At 49.4% G+C, this 20,146-nt stretch overlaps 1 protein-coding gene across 1 annotated transcript; it reads right to left on the bottom strand.

The window, feature by feature from the left end:
* Positions 1-359: 359 nt before the first annotated feature.
* On the bottom strand, positions 360-18,706 carry DDX23 (DEAD-box helicase 23). The gene is made up of 17 exons (XM_075551781.1): positions 18,565-18,706; positions 9,251-9,459; positions 8,505-8,615; positions 7,595-7,688; positions 7,421-7,486; positions 7,129-7,267; positions 6,736-6,869; positions 6,495-6,607; positions 6,147-6,290; positions 5,824-6,049; positions 5,422-5,567; positions 4,923-5,100; positions 3,938-4,180; positions 3,404-3,555; positions 3,116-3,224; positions 1,641-1,815; positions 360-1,258 (listed from the first exon to the last, which is right to left on the bottom strand). The coding sequence occupies exons 2-17, from the start codon at positions 9,457-9,459 to the stop codon at positions 1,035-1,037; spliced, it is 2,463 nt and encodes an 820-aa protein (XP_075407896.1). The 5' UTR covers positions 18,565-18,706; the 3' UTR covers positions 360-1,034.
* Positions 18,707-20,146: the final 1,440 nt, after the last annotated feature.

Raw genomic sequence — 20,146 nt, 5'->3', positions numbered from 1 at the left:
CAGGGCTCACCAGAGCCTGACTCAGCCAGGTCTGGCTCTGTGTCCTTCCTTCCCACAAGCAGTAAATAAGAAAAGGCACACAGCTCGAGGGAGAAGTCTCAGCTGCAACTCCCCCGCTAAGGCTTCCTCAACACCGCCTTTCTCACCCTGTGCAAAGTCACCTAGAGGGGGTCATGGCACCAGCCACACAAGGCTGGAGCAGGGGAGGAGAGACATTGGGATCTTGCCGCCTGTGGCTTGGGCCACGGCCTCCATTTCCCAAGTTCAGCCACTGTACCCGATGCTGCTGCTCAGCCCCTCCTATCTTCTCTGGTGCCAGGGAGAACCCGAGATGAGCTTGGCTAGAACAAAACAAAGCCTTAATACCCATGTATTTATTCTCAGAACATACACACTCATCTTCTCAGAGAATAGGAAACACGGATTTCACTCAGTGACACAGAAGATGAACACAGCCAGTTCGCCCTGATTCCATAATCTACTAAAAACGATGTCCTGGGCGAGGGACGCTGGGAGTACATGGCACCCCTTGGCACAGGGGTCCTACACGGCTCTACCAGCTCCCGAGACGCACATGGGAAAAAGGCTGCCAAAAGAACAACATGAGCCCAAGGCCTGTGACCTGCAGGGCGCCATCTCCCCCGGGTCATCCTGGGAAAGGTGTTGTGGCAGCTGAGGCAGCCAAGTCTGCCAAAGGCGCTCCCAACCAGGCAGGCAGGTTCTAGTCCAGTCCAGGGGACTATGCCAACTGGCTGTACCCTTTCCTACCAAGAGCCGACAGGCTCCTCCAATCCCCGAGCATCATAGAGCAGAACTGGGGCCATGGGCCCAAACCTGGCCGACTGCTCCCTCTGCTTCCTACAGCAGCACCGCTCCTCCTGAAGCCCAGCCCTTCCGACCTGCAGGTCTGGGCCAGGGAGTCTTGTTCCATAAGCTCTCACAGAGTAAAGACCTGGAGAGGCGTGTGAGGGTCCTGGAGAACCAGCATTCGGCGGCTGCAGAGCAGGCCCTTAATCCCAAGAGAGAATGCTGGGTCAGGCAAAGATGGTCTCTTCCCGGCGCTTCTTGGTGAGGATAGTGCCTGGCTTGTGCTGGGCGTCTGGGTGGTTGGCCAGTTCCGGGGGGCAGGAGGACACAGGGCTCTCCAAGATGGCTTGCTTCAGCTCATAGAACACAGCAGAGTCCTCTTTGGTAAGGAAGGTGATAGCCACGCCACTCTTGCCTGCTCGTCCTGTACGGCCAATCCGATGGATGTAATCTGGGGGGTGGGAGGAATGTCAGTCTCGGGGCATCAGGCCAGACCCCCGGTGAGCACTGTCTAATGCCTCTGCTTCCAAATCTCCAAAGACAGTTGAAATAGCTGCAGTACCTACAGCACTCTAGTACTACTGATTTTTGGTTATCCTTCCACTTAAGACCAAGAGTTGCCTAGCACCAAGCTTCCCCACACCCTTGAGGACTGAAGTCTTCCCCTCAGGTGACAGGAGGACAAATCCAGGTAAAACAAAGGAAGAGCAGCTCTTCGCACTGAGCCAGCCATCCTAGGCTGGGAGCTTTGCGAGGGCGGCACCCAGACTTGGAGGGAAAAGATGAAGGGGTTCTGTGAGACGATGGGTTGGAGCGGCTTTCCCCGTACCTACCTTCAATGTTTTTGGCCATATCATAGTTGACAACCATGGACACATCTTGGATGTCGATACCACGGCCAGCCACATCCGTAGCCACCAAAATATCCTTGGCCCCAGCCTTGAGGTTGGACAGTGCAAACTCTCGCTGCTCCTGGCCTTTGCCACCGTGCAGGGTGCAAGCGTTGTACTGTTGGCAGAGGAGGAAAGGACGGGATCACTACGTACGACAAGACCCAGATGCAGCAGAGGGAGGACAGAGGGGGGAAAAGCCGGGGGAGGGGGGAAGGGGAAGGAGACAAGTGAGCAAGGGCGAGTAAAAAGGAGATGAGGCAAGCCAAAGGAAGGGACTGGGGGGAGGGGGGGCGGAAAAAAAAAAGGGACTGGGGAATACAGGGTGGTGTGTGTCAGGCAGAGAGGGGTGGAGGTCAAAGGTCAGGACCAGATGCGAAGTCTGAGAGATGACAAGCAGTCAGAGAGAGAGAATCAGGAGAGAGAATAAGAGCAAGTGCAAGGATCACGAAGATGGAAGTTAAGGGTTGAGTAGAAAGGACCACCTTTTCCTCAAGCACCAGTCTAGAGAGTGGTCTTGTACTACAGCGCAGGCAACACAGTGCGGATACTTTGTAGCCATCCCCAAACCTCGTGCACTGCGTTTCTGGATTTAACCAATGAATTAGGGCCATCGCCTCATAGGACATCTCATCTCCATCAACTGGTGTAACACAGCCCATAAAGTGCTACATCGAGTTTGGGCAAACAGAGCCTGGGGTCTTCAAAACTGGTAAGCAGCCATCTAAGATAGAATGACTGATGTCCACTCATCTGGAGCAAAAGAGAACGGGGTCGAAGGCTCCAAGAAGAGCGCAGTGTCCGGGGCGCACCGTGTACACAGGTCGCAGCCTCGCCTACCCCAGCCCACAGGCAGCACGTGCTGTCAGCCTCGCTCGGAGCAAGAAAACAACAAGTTGGTCCCCGAGAAAAAAGTTTCTTGAATTAGGAATAAGTAAGCAAAGCTGGCCTCTTAGGCTAGTTACACCTCTACGTCTCCCTGAGACCACTGTGCAGAGAGACTCAGCACACCTGAAGCCGAAACCAACTGCATGGGCCACCATTCTGCTAGGTAACAAACCGGTCTCCCCGATAATGAATGTCACCCTCAAGTTCTGTGCCTCTTTTGAAAAATCACCTCAAGACAACCATTACCTTAACCTTTAAAAAGGTGAGAACGTGGCGTGGGGGGAGGGGTGGGTAACTCACTCATAGAAATGGAACTAGAAGACCCTGGCCACTTCGCTGACACTGCCGGATGGACACCCATTGCATCTTATCAAGCAACCCAGTACCCTATCACCACCAAACTGCCTTTCCCTCTGGCTCTGCCTCACTGAGTACGGACAGGCTGGAGAAAGGGTCAGACTGGAAAGCAGGCTCCGACGGGGACCCTCTGGTTGGACAGAGCTCCAGAGACCAGCCTCTGTCAGACATACCCCCATCTTCTCCAGGGACTTGGCCAGCACATCGCAGCCCTTCTTCTGGTTGACAAAAATGATGATGGGTGGATCAAAGCCTTGTTCCAAGATTGCCAGCAGCTTTTTCCTAGGAGGAGGAAGACGAAGAAAAATGAAGGTACACAATGGCCCCGCCTCTAAGTGACATGCCCGTGGCACGCCCAAGAAAAAAGCAGCTGGCCTAGAGCAGGGCAGTGCGCTCTCCGCCCACCCCCGTCTCACTGAGCAAAGCTTCCAGAGCCCCTTCTCCACCCTGCTTCCCCGTACCTCTTCTCTGACTCGGACATGAGGAAGACCTTCTGTTCCACGCGTTCGTGGGGCTTGCCCGCAGAGCCAATGTACACCACAGCAGGTCGCCGAAGGTAACTCCGGGCCAGACGCTCCACTGCTGGCGGCATGGTGGCCGTGAACATGACTGTCTGTGAAAACAGGGGGCTCGGGCTCAGGCTCCAGCTCAGGCTGATCATCACAGGCCGCTCAGCCCAAGGGAGGAATCTCCAGTGACCCCTGGGACTAAGTTTTGATAGCCACTGCCAAAAGGGTCCCTTACCTCCCCATCTCTGTCCCCCGCACGTGTCATTACGGCATTTCATGGCCTGTGATGGCAGAAAGGGCCAACAGTATCGGGACACCTTGGCACTATCCTTCAAGAACAGTTCAATAGCTCCACCCCCAGGGCTGTCAGAAGACTGCATCTATGCTGGAAACATGAACTACGGGGTGTCCCAGGGCAAGAAAGAAAGGGTAATAGACCAGGAACTTGATCAACCTTGCCTAACCCAGGGAACCAGTCTTACTTACTTGGCGGTACTTATGTTTTCCTGACTCAAAGTTGGCCAACATCTTCTCTGGGTCTTCAGCCTCATCTGTGTCTGGCTTCTGGTTGGTGACAGGCATGTGCTCCAGAATCTTCTGGACATCTGGTTCGAAGCCCATGTCAATCATCCTATCAGCCTCATCCAGAACCACATAGGTACATCGGCTCAGCACCAGGTAGCGGTTCTCCAGCACATCAATGAGACGCCCCGGGGTGGCAATCACAATCTGGAAGGCACAGTTTAACTATAGGTAGCCCCCGCGGGGACCTCTGAAGCATCCACCCCCATTATGTTTGGCAATGAAAGCTGCTGTGAACTGCCATGAAGATGTCTTGTTACGACACTGAATTTTCCAGGAATGAATGGTGTCCTGAGTGAGGTCTGGCTGGGGATTAGACAAGAGGAAGGAAAATCAAAAGGCACTTTCCTAGATGGGAGGGAGGCTAAGATACTATGGAGGAGCCAATACAGGGGTTACATTGGGAAATCTGCTGGAGACGGAATTCCCATAGCAGATTTCTTAGAAAAGTCTGCTTTCCTTTTGCCCTGCTCCACCCTACAACCTCTGGATTTGAATCTCAGCTCTGTAACTGTGGGTGCTATTAACCTGAGCCTCCATTTCATTTTCAACAGGGAGATAACCTACTTTCACACGATTACTGTGAGAATTATGAGTAAACATCAATGTAAGGAGTGCTTTGCACAGTTACAGGTATGTAAGTCCTGAGTTAATTATTGTTGTGTGCTGTTGATTCAATTCTGAATACTTTTGATTCTAAACAAGCAGAACTGACTCACTGATCCTAAACGAGAGATGAGAACTATCCCGTGTGTGTGTGTACATGAGCATGCACACACCAAGCCTTTTCTTAATTTCACTGGACATCGATGGAAGAATCTAGAAACAGAGCCCCCATATCGAGAGCCTTCCCAAACAATGGTCTAATGTACTGGCTAAGTGAACCAACCTCACAACCCATGCGCAGTCTGAAGCCCTGGTCTTCTCTGGAGATGCCGCCAATGACAGCCACAGTGCGGATGCCCAGCGGCTTCCCAAACTTGATGGTCTCTTCCTCAATCTGCTGGGCCAGCTCTCGGGTGGGGGCCAGGATGATGGCATAAGGCCCTTGGTCTGACTCCTCAATCCTGTGGTAAATGGGGTGCCCCACAGCTCCATCAGCCTTCTTGTCCTCCGACCATGAACGGAGCAAGACAAAAGGCATTGTTCAAGGGAACAAGTGAAATGGGGCAGGGTGCAGGGATGTGACAATCCCATCAGAAACCAGAGACTCTAGGGTAGCGAGATTCCCCAAGAAGTGTTTTTTGCCAGAAAAAAAAAAATCAAGGTTTTCTTTGATACCATGATCCAATTGTTATTCTCTAATGTCCACCCCAAATTAAAGAAGGGGTTTCTGATTACAGACTTGAAAGCCCAACAGTCATTTCTTTCACATACACACACCCCACCTGTCAATCTTGGGGAGCGTGGTGATCCACACGAGCAATGGGATGAGGAAGGCTGCTGTCTTGCCACTGCCGGTCTCGGCTACACCGATGATGTCACGGTTCTGCAGCCCTATGGGAATTGCCTGACGCTGGATGGGTGTTGGTTCCTAGAATGACCGTGAGAAAAGTACAAGGAACAGATCACGATGTATCACCCAGTCTGCTGCGACAAGGTGCGCACGTGTTTCATACAGAGTGAGGGCATCATGTGTAATTCACAGGAATGGGGATCGGAGAAGAAACAGTTGCTACAGGCCACCACCACCACCAGAGTGAATGACACCTGGTCCCTTTGCGCAGGGAAAGCAACAGAGAGTCCAGGGAGAGAACGCTGGGCCTCCCGGGCCTCGAGTATCCCCTTACCTTGTAGCCGCACTTATCAATAACCTCCAGGATGTGCGGAGGGAGAGAAGAGTCTTTCCAGGACCGGATGGGGTTGGGGATCTTGCCACCTTTGGTGGTGATGCTGTAGTCCTCCCGGAAGATGCGCCAGTCCCTGTCTGTCATCTCGTCTAACTTCTTCTGGGACCAGTGGCGATCATCCCAGCGCTGCTTGGCTTCCTTCTTGCGGAGTTTTCGCAGTCTTGCCCTGGGGCAGGGTGTGAGCAAGGAGAGAGATCAGCACTGTCCACTCCTTTCCACGGCGGCTCTGCGCTCTGCCCAGCCACCGGGGCCCGCTCACTCACTCCTCCTGCTCCTTCTCCTCCAGTGTTCGTCTCTTCTCCATCAGGTCTCCGTAGAAACGGGACTGCTCTCGCTTCTGCTGCTTTAGGTCAATGCCCGCAATGAAACCGCGCCCCAACAACTGCACCTGGTGCCGTTCTTTGTACCTGGGAGTGAGACAGGAAGAAAATGGCGCTGCTGTGAGTGACGGCAGTCAGAAAGGAAGGGCAGAATACCAGTATGGAACCAGGCCCCTTTGTGCCCAAGGGCTTTCCTCACCTAGCAGGCAGACTCCTCCATTACGACACAGCCATGCTGCCCGGCCCGCCCCGCCCCGGGGAAAGACCCAGAGCTTGGGCCCAGCCACTCACAGGGGGTTGTAGTCGATGGATGTGTCCTCGGATGCATCCCACTCGAAGACAAACTTGCGGTCATTGAGATGCCTCGTTCGACGCCGCTTCTTGATGCCGCCCAGGTAACGCTCCTGCCGAGGAGAAAGGATCATCAGGCGCAGGGCCCGAATGTCAAGATCGGGAGGGCTAATAACTGAGGTGGGTTTTTCTTTTCTTCTTTGCAGGGGCAGCAACCTCGAAGACAGGCCAAGGTCTGTACCTTGATGGCATGCAGCTCCTTGCTCTTGTCCTTCTCTTCCCGGATTTTCTGCCGCCCTTCTTCATCCTCATTTCCATTGGTCTCCCGCTCCATCCTCTCCCTCCGTTCCCGCCGTTCTCGTTCTTGAGGGTCTTCTGCAGACCAAAGAAAGCAAAGCTGGAGAAAAGGTCAGGGGAAAGTAAAATGGAGAGGGAGTGGAAAGGGCCCAATGTTCAGCAACTGAGGAAACAAAGGGTAACTGATGAGGAAAGTGGAGACCTAACTTTTCTCATAAACTTCGCAGTCTCCCCTCAATCCACATCCAGAGTAAATGGCTATCTGTCCTGGGGGCCACCATATCCCATCCCACCCCTTCCTGCGGCTCTTGAAGTCACACAAGGTAGGAGCACGAACCCAACATCTTTCTGCCCATGTCCTGGAACTGCTTCCTCTTCTTCCTCTCCTCCTCAAGCATTTTCTGCCGCTCTTCCACCTCCTGCTGCCGCCGCTTCAGGGCTTCAGCCTCTCGCTCTGCTTTGGAGAGGAACTTGGGCTGTGAAACAGACGGGGACTATAAACAAATGGCCTGGGGGCGGGGGGCAGTCGCATCCCCAATGAGGAGACAGCAGAGGAGCCCCAAAACATTTGCTTGGGTATAAAGCCTGTTGAGAACAATAAAAACAGGCCCGGACCCCCAGACACCTACCTTAGCCTCAGCTTCTTCCTCAGCCTTTTTCTTGGCCAGAAGCTCCTCCAAGGACAATGGCTGGGCCTGAAGATAAAATGTGGACTTCCGTCCTTAAAGGTTCTCACCTCTGAAGATCAGTAAAGCAGGGCTCAAGTTCAAGGGGAGGGAGATGAGGAAATCCTTTCCTTTTACCTTGAGTTTCTTATCACCGTGTTCATCGTCTTCATCCTTCCTGGAGTCTCGATCCTTCCGAGATTTAAAATCTTTTCCTCGGCCAGGAGATAAGCTTTAAGGAAAAGGGACGGGGAAAGATCCACATTGCTGTCTTCCCCAGGGCCCGTCAGACAGGCCCCCAATGAGAGTGGGAGTTTACCCATGACCCCACAAGACTGGTCCGTGGTCACCCAGCATGCCTGAAGCTCCTTTTGCAGGCATACCTACGCTGCTCTACGCTGAGACCAGGGCTACTCTGATCATGCTCCTGACTCTCCTTTTCTGACACTGCCCTCTTCTGGGATGTGGGTCCTCATTATTGACACCAAAAGCATTGCCTCCAAACAGCACTCGCAGATCAAAAACCCTAATCCTGTTCCTCTTATAGCAGAGAAACTGCTCCCAGATACTTACCGGCTCCCTCTTCTCATCGTTCCTTTCTGCCAGTTCCAGCAACCCTTTTCCAAGCCTGCTCTAAGGGTAATCTACAAGGGATCTCACACAAGCCCACTGTGTTTCTGCCTGTTGCCCTGAATTAACGTCTACACGCTCAGGGCCTTCTAAGAGCTGTGCACAGAAAGCTTCCACAGGAAACTGATCAGGGCACTGGGGCATGATGCTGGCTAACAAATGTATTCTATATCCTGGGGAGGATGCTTGCCTGATGGAGAAAAAGGCAACTTTTTCCAAATGGATTTCTAAACTCTAAGGATGCGCTGACCCTCACAGGACTGACTTCATGAGTGCACTTTGCTGTAAAACACAGCTCTGCAAGAATCACAGGACCTGCTAGGAGACACTGACGTCCCTGTGCAGCTGAGCCGGCTCACAAAGTGACAGGAAGGGGCAGCAGCAGTCACCTACAGCTCATTCTCAGTCCCTCAGGTACCTGGATCGCTTACGGTCCTTGTCCCGTCTGTGCCCATCCTTGTCCCGATCCCGGTCCTTCTTGTTCCGATCTCGCTCCTTGTCCCGTTCTCGCTCTTTGTGCCGGCGTTCTCTGAAAGAGAGAACAGTGAAGGAATCCTTTGACGGCCCGACCACACTGCTTCACCGTGTCTATGCTCTTTCTCCTCAGAGTAGTGTTGTCCACCTAGGGAACGTGTGTCCTGGGGCAGTTAGGAGGGAATTGTAAGGTCTTACAGATTAGAGTTGTACTGCTAAGTTTTAATGGCTAAGACAGCCATGGGCTAAGTGAGCTAATGGCCTATCTTCCTTGATCATATGGACCTTAACTGACAAATTCCCTCTTAACCTCTAAGAGCTGCTGGGACAACTGAGAGACACTGAAAACACCTGCAGGGCTAACTGACCTCACTCACTGCCATCGAGTCAGTCCCAGCTCATAGCGACCCTGTAGGGCAGGGGAGAACTGCCCTGCGGTTCCCCAGACTAGATCTCATTACCAGAGTAGAAAGTCTTGTCCTTGTCCCATGGAGCTACTAGTGGTTCCGAACCACCGCCCTTGTGGTTAGCACCCAGCATGCCACCAAGGCGCTTTCCTAACTGGCCCAGGGATAAAGAAATGTGAGACAGAGGAATGTCCTCAGACCAGAGGCACGAGGAGAACCCAAAATAAAGACATCCGTAAAGCACTGGTCCTCCCACATCATAGTGGTAGGCAAAGCGTTTTACCTTTCTGTAGACTTGGAGCGGGAACGGGAGCGAGAGCGGCTGCCCCCTCGGCGTCTATCCCTGGAGCGATGGCGCTTCCTATCCTTTGGCGGGGAAGACTTCCGGTCCCGGTCTCTGTCCCGCTCTCTGTCAGGAGTCCGCGATCGCTTCCTTTCCTCCTTGGAAGGTGATGCGTCACGGTCCTTCTTGTCGGCCAGCTCTCCGGCCATCTGTCACGGTGAGAGGAGTACTGACTGTACTGCTGGGCACGGTCCTCACAGTTGGTTTATAATGCAGTTAACCTCTCAACAACTCACGCCAGGAGGAAAATGCGTTCACATGCTCACTTTACTAAGAGGAAACGGAAGCTCACAACCACGAGGCAACTTGTCCAAGGACACACAGGCAGATGATGGCGCCCACTCTTACTCACGCCCTACACTATGCTGTCTCTGGCTTCTTTGTGTACGTTGTTTCTAAATGTACACACAATGCATACTATACCTCAAGGTGTCCTAATCAGACTCCCAAAGAGGATTCAGAGAAGTATTATGGAATGGACACCGTACTTCTCCAGAAGGAGCTTGTATTATCTTAGGAGTCAGTCTGCCAGTCCACCAAACTCAGTCAACACATCTTAGGAAGTCTTCTAAAACCCACACCCCAACGCACTGCCATCGAGCTGACTGGCTCTGAGGCCGCCTGTGAGACCAAACAGAGCCCCACCCTTGTGGGTTTCTGAGGCTAAATCTTTGCAGAAGTGGAAAGCTCGTCTGCCTCCCGCAGAGCCACTGGGGATTCACTACTGGTCTGTCCTTAGCAGTCCAACGGGTAACCCACTACCCAACCCGCAATCCTCGACCTCCTATCGAGGTGTCTAACAAGAGGGAAAAATGGCTTACTTTGAGAACTGGAATCATCATCAAGGAAAATCAGGTTTAAATGGAGAAACAAACTCACTTTTACTGAGATGACAAGAAATGTACCTATGACAGGCATCTTGGCAGCCAGTCCCTTCTCAGGTTCAATGACCTACAACTACATTCCCCAGGCTCAGGAAACACTTGAGCAAAACTCTGTTCTGTTTTCCTTCTGCCTGAAGGATATGGAACAGAACTGTCACAATGTCACACTGTCAGCTGTCCCTACGTCACCCAGGTGCTAAAATGATAGCAGGCTGACTCTTCATCTATGCCATCCCTAAGGCCTACGCACATTCTGTTCTGTAGTGCATTTTATGCCAACGTCCCTGGATCGCACAGACAATTTGCACTCATCTCACTTGGCAGGTTAAACCCACCCAGTGGTGCAGCAGAAGAAAGGCCCAGCAATCCACGACAAGATTACCATCAAGAAGAGCCCTACTCCATTCTACGATGCTCACCCTCCCAACACAACTGCTGAAGCCAAAACAGGTGAACAAATAAATGTGGTGAAGAAAGCTGATGGTGCCGGCTCAAAAGAGATAGTGTCTGGGGTCTTAAAGGCTTGAAGATAAACAAGCGGCCATCTAGCTCAGAAGCAACAAAGCCCACATGGAAGAAGCACACCAGCCTGTGTGATCATGAGGTGCCAAAGGGATCAGGGATAAGGCATCATCACAAAAAAAAAATCTTACCATAGTGAATGAAGGGGGAAGTGCAGAGTGGAGACCCAAAGCCCATTTGTCGGCCATTGGAGACGCCCTCACAGAGGGGTCTAGAGGAGGAGATGAGTCAGTCAGGGTGCGATGTAGCACCGATGAAGAATACAGTTTTCCTCCAGATCCTAAATGCTTCCCCCCCCCCCCAACTACCACGATCCAAATTCTGTCTTGCAAGACTGGATAGAGCAAAGGTTGTACACTGGTGCATGTAGGAGCTGGAGGCACAGGGAATCCAGGGTGGATGATACCTTCAGGACCAGGGGTGTGAGGGGCGATACTGGGAGAGTAGAGGGTGAGTGGTTTGGAAAGGGGGAACTGATTACAAGGATCTACATGTGATCTCCTCCCTGGGGGACGGACAACAGAGAAGGGGGTGAAGGGAGAGGCCGGATAGGGCAAGATATGACAAAATAATAATCTATAAATTATCAAGGGCTCATGAGGGATCGGGGAGCAGGGAGGAAGGGAAAAAAAAAAGAGGACCTGATGCAAAGGGCTTAAGTGGAGAGCAAATGCTTTGAAAATTATTAGGGCAAAGAATGTACAGATGTGCTTTATCCAATTGATGTATGTGTATGTATGGATTGTGATAAGAGTTGTATGAACCCCTAATAAAATGTTTTTTAAAAAATCAAAGATACCTAAAAACAAGATGAACTAAGGGACCACATGAACATCTGTCTCTATGACCCTGACTCTGAACCAGATAGTGCCAAGATACCACTATCAAATGCTCTAAAAGGGATCACACAAAGAAGGTGCTGGATAGAGTGGAACAAATAGAAATAATAATACTACATAGGTGATCACATCTGAGAATAATCAGCCATTTGTTTTCAAAAGGGCAACATTTACCCAAGTAAAAAGTTCCAAAGGAATTAAGAAACATAGTAATTAAGTGGGATATGAAGACTGTATCAATAAGATGAAACAAACTGTGTATGAATTGTTGAATGTACAACTAATTAGATGCTCTGTAAATTTTCATCCAATTCACAAAAGGATTTTTTAAACACATTATAAGAAGATTTGAGAATGAGACTAAAATCTCTTTGACAAATGTGTTAAAATTTTTAGCAAATGTTTTTACAGTAATAATTACCAAGAAACGATTTAAGAAATTAAATGCATTAAATATTTAGAATGTTCTTTTCCCATTTGTGAACAAAGATCATTTCTAAGCTGATGTTAAAAACCTGGTTATAGGGAGGAGGGGAAATCGAGGAGCTGATGCCAAGGGCTTAAGTGAAGAGCAAATGTTTTGAAAATGATTAGGGCAAAGAATGTACATATGTGCTTTATCCAATTGATGTATGTGTATGTATGGATTGAGATAAGAGTTGTAGAAGCCCCCAATAAAATGATTTAAAACAAAAAAAAAGAAGAGCCCTACTCTGTAGCTTATGAGCCAGAATCAACTTGATGACAAGAGGTTATTTCAGCCTCAACTGGTTCAGCTGGAATCTCACTTCCCTAAAAGTTAGTTAGCTACAAGTCACAAACAATTAAGTGCCCGACCACTAGCCAAAAGTTGGTCAGTTCACACCCACACAGAGGCGTCTCAAATGGCAAGCCCCTGAGCTCTACTCCTACGAGGCCCCAGCCTCATGCACACGCTCCGAAGCAGTGCAACTCTGCACATATGGGCCACCTGAATCGGAATCACTTCAAGGGCACCGAATAACGCGAGCTTAGGCATACAGTCCTCTTTCCCATGTTGCTCCTCGCCGTGAAGTATGGAATGAGCACATCGCACTGGAAGAAGGTGGAGACAGACAAGCCGTTGTATCTGACAATTGTCTGAGAATGACTGAATGCTCTACATCACTACAGCACCCAGATCCCAAGGAAACGGTATTTATGTCTTTCCCATCGTAGGTGATCTTCTCTCTGAAACACCTTGGACATCATTGATTCGTTCAATAAATATTCATTGTGCACCTACTAGGTGCTAGAAACTGCTCTGGGCTACAACAGTCTGCAAAACAAAGTCCCTGAGCTCATAACATTTACATTCTGCTGGGGCGGGTATTTCAAATAGCACTGAGGGCTAATGAAGAAAACGACACAGGGTGAGATTTATTTCCTGGGAAAGAAGTGTTTAGGTGACATTTATTCTGAGATTTGAATGATGGGCAAGACACTGGCCAGGGGGAAGAATGCACTAGACAGAAGGAACAAGCACTATAGGCACTAGCTTAGCATGTTTGTCAACAAAAAAGAGACATGCGTGGCTGAATGGCAGTGAGCCAGGTGAGCTCAGTAGGGTAGGCAGGAATTGGATTATGTCAATTTTTGTAGGTCAGGGTAAGGAGTCTGGATTTTAACCAAAGTGGAACAGGGATCTTAAAAGGAATTTAAGCAGGAAGCGATGCAATCTAATTTTAGATTTTAAAAGAATTACTTTGGTGACTCGCAAGAAAATATAGATTAGGAAGGGAGGAGGAAACAGCTCACTAAGAACACTACTGTACTATAATACTCCAGGCAAATGACTAGCAGGGCTCGGTGCCAGATACTGCCAATGAAGATGGAAAGAAAGAGACAGCTTCAGCCCCCATACCAGCCACGTGGACAACTGCCCCTCACCCCAGAAGAACTTCCTTGAGAGGATGGCACTGAAGCTGCAGCTAGGGGAGAGGGGCATGTTCGATCAGAGCAAATGGGAACAAAGGGGGAGGAAGAGAGATTGGAGCACATCCTGGCCCATCAGGTCTGGAGGACGATATCCCTGCTCTGAACAGCCAATGGACAGAGTGGACAATATGGCTGTTGATCCCACTATGAGACACACCGTCCCTTGATGGCCCAGGGCCCTAATGAGGACAACACTGGAGAGTCAGGGTCGGGACTGGCCCAGACGGACCCTATGACACTGAGGCAAGTCACTAAAAGCGTGCGGCAGAGCAACCGTGGAAGCAGAGCAGGGAGCCCCTGAGGGAGTACAAAGGACAGACTCTGGGGCCAGAGCATGGTACCCTATTGGACCTGACTGAAGGACACGCCTAGAGATAAAAAAAAAATCAGACCTTGATCTATTTACAGGTTTTTCTCTCTTTTTAAAATTTTTTTCTATTAACTTATTCTTCTATGGGTAATTGGTTTCCTTTTTTGTTGTCATAGCTGTGTTCTCACTCATCGCCATCTTGCTATGACTTTTGGTGCATATTATCTCTACAGATCTATCTAGATAAGATAGACTGGATGAATAGTCTGGAGGATAAAACAACGGGACAAATGGTTCCGGGGGGACACGGGAGAGGGGGCAAGGAGGTGGTGCTGACCAACCCAGGGACAGGGGAGCAATAAGTGATCCAAAATCAGTAGCAAGGAGGGTGTGAGTGGCCTGGTAGGGATTCAGCAAAGGCAAGGTAACCAAGAGACATTACTGAAACCCAAATGAAGGCTGAGCATGATAGTGGGACAAGAGGAAAGTCAAAAGAAAGAGAGGAAAGAACTAGGTGACAAAGGGTATTTATGGAGGTTCAAAGACTGGAATGTACATATGTAAATATATTTATATGAGTGTAGGGAAACACATCTACGTGTATATATTAATAGGTTTAATATTAAGGCAGCAAATGGACATTGGGCCTCCACTCAAGCACTTACTCAATACAAGAACACTTTGGCATTGCAGGATGAACACCTTCCCGACACGATGGCTGAAGACTAATGTGTGCATAAGCAAACATGGTGAAGAAAGCTGATGGTGCCCAGCTATCAAAAGATATAGCATCTGGGATCTTAAAGGCTTGAAGATTAACAAGAGGCCATCTAGCTCAGAAGCATCAAAGCTCACATGGAAGAAGCACACCAGCCCGTCTGACCACAAGGTGCAGAAGGGACCAGTTATCAGACATCAAAGAACTAAAAATCTACCACTGAGTGCCCACCACCAGTATCAAGCATCAAGGAACAAAAAATCATATCATTGAAAATGTGGGTAAAAAAAAAAAAAAAGAAAATGTGGGTGAGTGCAGAGTGGAGACTCAAAGGCCATTGGTAGCCAACCAGATACCCCTTACTGAAGGGTTGTGGGGAGGAGATGAACCAGTCAGTGTGCAGGGAAGCAACGATGAAACATAACTTTCCTCTAGTTCTTAAATGCTTCCTCCCCCCCACTATCATGATCCCAATTCTACCTTACAAATCTGGCTAGACCAGAGGATGTACATTGGTACAGATAGCAACTGGAAACACAGGGAATCCAGGACAGATGATTCCTTCAGGACTAGTAGTGGTGAGAGTGGTGATGCCTGGAGGGTGGAGAGAATGTGGGGTACAAAAGGGGAACTCATTACAAGAATCTATGTATAGCCTCCTCCCTGGGGAGGGGACAGCAGAGAAGGTGGGGGTGTGGGGGGACATCGGACAGTATAATATATGACAAAATAATAATAATTTATGAATGATGAAGGGTTCATGAGATAGAGGGAGTGGGGAGGGAGGGGGGAAATGAGGAGCAGACATTAAGGGCTCAAGTAGAAGGCAAATGTTTTGAGAATGATGGCAACAAATGTACATATGTTCTTGACACAATGGATGGATGTATGGATTGTGATAAAAATTGTATAAGCCCCTAATAAAATGATTTAAAAAATAAAAAAAGGAAGAGACAGCTTCAGGGACAGACAATGGGGCAGAACTGCCAGGACTTATTGGTGGAGGGAGAAAGGTTAAAGGGGCCCAGAGACAACACCTAACGTTACTGTTTGAGCATCTGTGGGGCATGAAGTGCACTGGAGAAGTCACTGGGGAAGGAAAGATGTGGGAGGAAATCAAGAATACGTTTCCTTTTGGTTCTGTTGAGGATGAGATGTCAGTAAAACCCAGTAGAAATTCCAGGAAGGTAGTTAAGAGATGCAAATCTGGGGCTCAGGGGAGCGAGCATTTAGGGCTGGAGACAGAAAACTGAGTCACCCAAACACAATGGCTTTTAAAGACCTGAGGCACTAGATCACACTACCTAAGAAGGCCCATAAAGAAGAAAATCAAGAAGCTAGGACTGAACACTGGAACTTCTATTTACATAAAAGGACTGCAGAGCAGCAGGAGCCACGAAGAGGGCAAGGAACAGCCAGCCTGGCATCACAGACGCCAAGCAATGTTTCAAGGAGGGGTGGGCATTGTGTCAATGACCTCTGAGGCCGAGAAATGGGCACTGCATTTGGCAAAGTAGAGACTGCTAGTGACCTTGACAAGAGGGCTTCCGTGGCATGGAGGGGGCAGAATTTGGAGAGTAAGCTGAGGAGAGAATGTAGAATACAGCAATTTTTATTATTGCCAAAACAAACAAAAAAACAAACCCATACACTGCCACTAAATCAATTCTGACTCATCATCGTAACCCTCTACAGCAGTGGTGCTCAACCTTCCTAATGCCGAGACCCTTTCATACAGTTCCTCATGTGGTGGTGACCCCCCAACCACAGTTATTTTTGTTGCTATTCCATCACTGTAATTTTGCTACTGTTATGAATCGGGCAACCCCTGTGAAAGGGTCATTCAACCCCCCACCCCAAGGGGTCACGACTCACAGGGTGAGAACCGCTGCTCTCCAGGGTTTCGGAGGCTGTATACCTTTACAGGTGCAGGCAGCTTCACCTTTCTTTTTCAGAAGCTGATGAGTGCGAACCGCTGTCCTTGAGGCTAGCAATCCAGCACTCACCCAACAGTGCCACCGTGGCTTTTATTACAGGCTGCCTGGTGGCACAGTGGTTGGTTGGTCACCAAAAAGTCAGCAGTTCAAACCCCAGAGGAAAAAAGATATGGCTATCTGCTCCCATAAAGCTTTACGGCCTTGCAAGCCAGAAGTAGCAGCTCTGCTCTGCGCTTTAAGGTTGCTATGAAGTGGAATGTCTCAACATCGGTAGGTCAGACAACCAGGCTGACTATTGCCAATCGCTTTCCAGCAGCCCCTTCTCAAACCTCCCAATCTCCGAACTCCTCAGTTCCTGCAGGGCACAGGCAGGTTCTTTTTCGAATGCACAACCAAACACAGTATTGTTGGGTCAATTTCCACTCTTAGCGACCTCATAGGGCACAGTAATGGCTCACAGGGTTTCCAAAGCTGTAATCATTACAGAGGCCGACTACCACGTCTTTCACCCCAGTGAGGCTTTACTTTATTTAATATTTTGAATTTTCACTCAACGTTTACACAGCAAATTAGGTTCCTGTTGGATATTTTTGTGCAAATTATTCAGTGACGCTAGTTACATTTTTTCACATCCTTTCTATTTCATAAGTATTTATTTTACTTATTTTTTAATATGTATTTCTTTTCAAGCATTTGCTTTTATTTAAAAAATACATTTTATTAGGGGCTCATACAACTCTTATCACAATCCATACATATACATACATCAATTGTATAAAGCACATCCATACATTCTTTGCCCTAATCATTTTCAAAGCATTTGCTCTCCACTTATGCCCTTTGCATCAGGTCCTCTTCCCCGCCCCCCCCTCCCCCCTCCCCCTCCCCCCTCCCTCAAAAGCATTTGCTTTTTGTTTATTGCTGGTGTTGCCAAATTATTGGATCTTTATATTCCGTGCCCACCTAGTGGAGCCCTGGTGGCACAGTGGTTACAAGTTCGGCTGCAATCCATAAGTTCAGGAGTTTGAAACCGTCAGCTGCCCTGAGGGAGAAGACTGGGCTTTCACGTGCAGTAGAGTCACAGTCTCAGAAACCCACAGGGGCAGTTCTCCCCCTGTCCTATGAGAATCAATAGGAGTTGGCATCGACTCGATGGCAGTTTGGTTTGGAGTTTGGTGCCCGCATGAATGATGGGTACATGCATAAAAAGCTAACATGCCAGGAGTTTTAACAGTTTACCTGTGCCTTCTCTGTGTAAAAATACAGTATTCTTATGTCATTTTTTTTAAAGGTAAACATCTTTTTTCCTTGTGTGCTTACTGGCAATGTTCACTTTGTTCAAACTATGCTCATTAATTACACCCATCACACACACAAGTTATCAACGATATTTGAGTTATTCCTGCCTCGATGTATTCATTAAAGCACCCACTCTATGTAAGACACCCTAGGCACTGTGGAAGTTTCAAAAATGGGAGGAAAGTAAGATGCTGTCCACAAGAAGCTTAAAATACAACAGAGAGGAGGAGACACTGCGGGTAGGTGCAATGAGAGTCCAAGCACGAAGTTTCCTTTCATTTGTGAAAGGGGACTTGGAAGCCTCCATGCAGGAAGTGGCTCCTGAGCCTTTTAAATTATAGGTAGAATTTGAAGATGTGTAATTGAGGGCGCGGAAGGGAAGTCATTCCCGGCAAAGGAAATAATACCGGAGGAGGTGCAGAGGCGGGAAAGCATGGACGGGTTCTGGGAGAAAAGCCAGAGTTCGGTGGGCTGGCGCAAGGGGTTACTCAAAGCATGAAGGAATAAGGTCAGGTTGGGCCTCTCACAGGCGCGGTGCCCTTGGGCAGAAGTCCGGATCCACAACACCGTCGCCCCCCGCCCAGGGAGGTGGCCTAGGCCCTTACGAGCCAACGCTACCCCCAGGGCCCGTGCCTCTCTTCGCCCCGGCCCACCAGCGCTTCCCGGGCTCGTGTTCCTTCCGTGAGGCTTTCCTGTCCGCCTCGGCCTGGAGAGAGAGGTCACCACCATACCCCCACTCTCGCCCTCACTGCAGGCTTCCAGGAACCGCCTCCATCGCCCAGGACTCACCACCCTGACTCTGAACCGCCCAACGCGGCCTCAACGTCGCCGAGTAGTCGCCATCTTTCCCGTTTCCTGGTCGCGAAGCTGCACCCCCGGCCGCGCGGTAACCTGGGAAGCCGAGTTCCGGGCTCTTCGCGCCGCGGGCTGGGCAAGAGCGAATGAAAACTACGTATCCCAGAATGCCCTGACCAGGAACGAATGGAAACTACCAATCCCAGAATGCCCTGCGCGAGCGCCGGCCCTGGGCCGCGTGGGTTGCTGGACAATGTGGTTCCCACAAACCTTTGACTAGGCTGGGGCTTTCCGAGGGCTCACTTCCCGCGTAAGGTCCCGTCTAGGGAGCGCCGTCTTCCTGGAATGCGATGGTCTTATTAGAAACTACCACCGTTGTAACGACAGTCTTCGCCTGTGGCATACAGCGGAGTAATTTAAGAGTATTTTAGCTATCAATGCATAGCATATAATTATAGCCGTTTGTGGAAAAACATTTTTACAGAAATTGAGATTATTAGCCTCATTTTACAGATGAGTGAACTAAAGGTAAGGTTAGGTCCCACTGGAGCGGGACAATATTCCGTTGTGTGAGACAGTCCCAAACTGACACATTTCCACAGTCCTCCTGGGCTGTAATAGGCCTGTTTTCTGAACATTTCTTCACTACTTTCCGGACAAACCCTGACTTCCTCATTTCCCTGCCCTTTGGGATCTGGGCTATTTTTGCGCTTTACGTTTCTTTCTTTTTCCTATTACCCCTGTTCACTGAATTCTTTTATCCCGAATTATATGGTCATTTTGTTTTTCTTTGGTCTTGGGAGTTCATAATTCGTCGCCTAAAACAAAACAAAACCATTGTCATTTCTACGATGGTTTGGAAACCAGGAAGTACTTGGTGTCTCCTTCCTATTTTCCACCTTCAGCTTTATTGTTGCAGTCCCACAGGGCTGCGAGTCTGACTTCTCTCTCTGAATATGATGTCAGTTCTTCCCAAGCAAAGCCCCGGGAGAGACGCAAATGCTGAAATTCGAGATCCATGAGCATAAATAATGACCCAAAGCAACCCTGGGATTGCACTTCTGCTCTTAAAACTCACAGGCTTCGACTTTCTCCCAATTCCTACCTGAGAATCCCACTGAAAGGGAAAAGCAACCTGAGTTAGGTGGGATCACCCACTGAACGCTAGAGGGCTCTCTGCTCACAGAATGGAACCCAACCCAGAATCGCCAGAGAGGAACAGTAGGTTGGAATCTCTGAGCTGCGGCTGTTTATTAAGAATCTAATGTCTTACTTCATGCAGCACACTGAACCTGTGTTAGTTTACTTCGTCCTCATAGCCATCCGAGGTATTAGCTCTATCTCACTACGGAGATGGTAGCCCATTCATTCAGCTCAGAGGTTACTGATGAAAAGAATGGAGCCAGAACTCATTCCAGATTTATTTTGCGTCCCCATCCATGCTCCTTTCCTGTGTCCAGGCTGCTATTCTTCCCCATCTTCAAAGCTGAGGAGATGGAGACCCACAAAGATGGTAAAGGTTTTCCAAGAGGGTAAAGGATGCTCAATATTGTTTGTCTTGCCCTGCTTGTTCTTT

The sequence above is a fragment of the Tenrec ecaudatus genome, chromosome 6, assembly GCF_050624435.1.
Source record: "Tenrec ecaudatus isolate mTenEca1 chromosome 6, mTenEca1.hap1, whole genome shotgun sequence".
Lineage (NCBI taxonomy): Eukaryota > Metazoa > Chordata > Mammalia > Afrosoricida > Tenrecidae > Tenrec > Tenrec ecaudatus.
The sequence above is the reverse complement of the archived record's forward strand: the minus strand, read 5'-3'. Positions and strand labels throughout refer to the sequence as shown.

Excerpts from the sequence above, each read along its gene's own strand:
- DDX23 (XM_075551781.1), bottom strand. The coding sequence starts at position 9,459 with ATGGCCGGAGAGCTGGCCGACAAGAAGGACCGTGACGCATCACCTTCC. Across the intron at positions 6,291-6,494 it reads TCCATCGACTACAACCCCCT|GTACAAAGAACGGCACCAGG; the intron begins GTGAGTGGCTGG and ends TCTCACTCCCAG. Across the intron at positions 4,181-4,922 it reads GACTGCGCATGGGTTGTGAG|ATTGTGATTGCCACCCCGGG; the intron begins GTTGGTTCACTT and ends TGTGCCTTCCAG.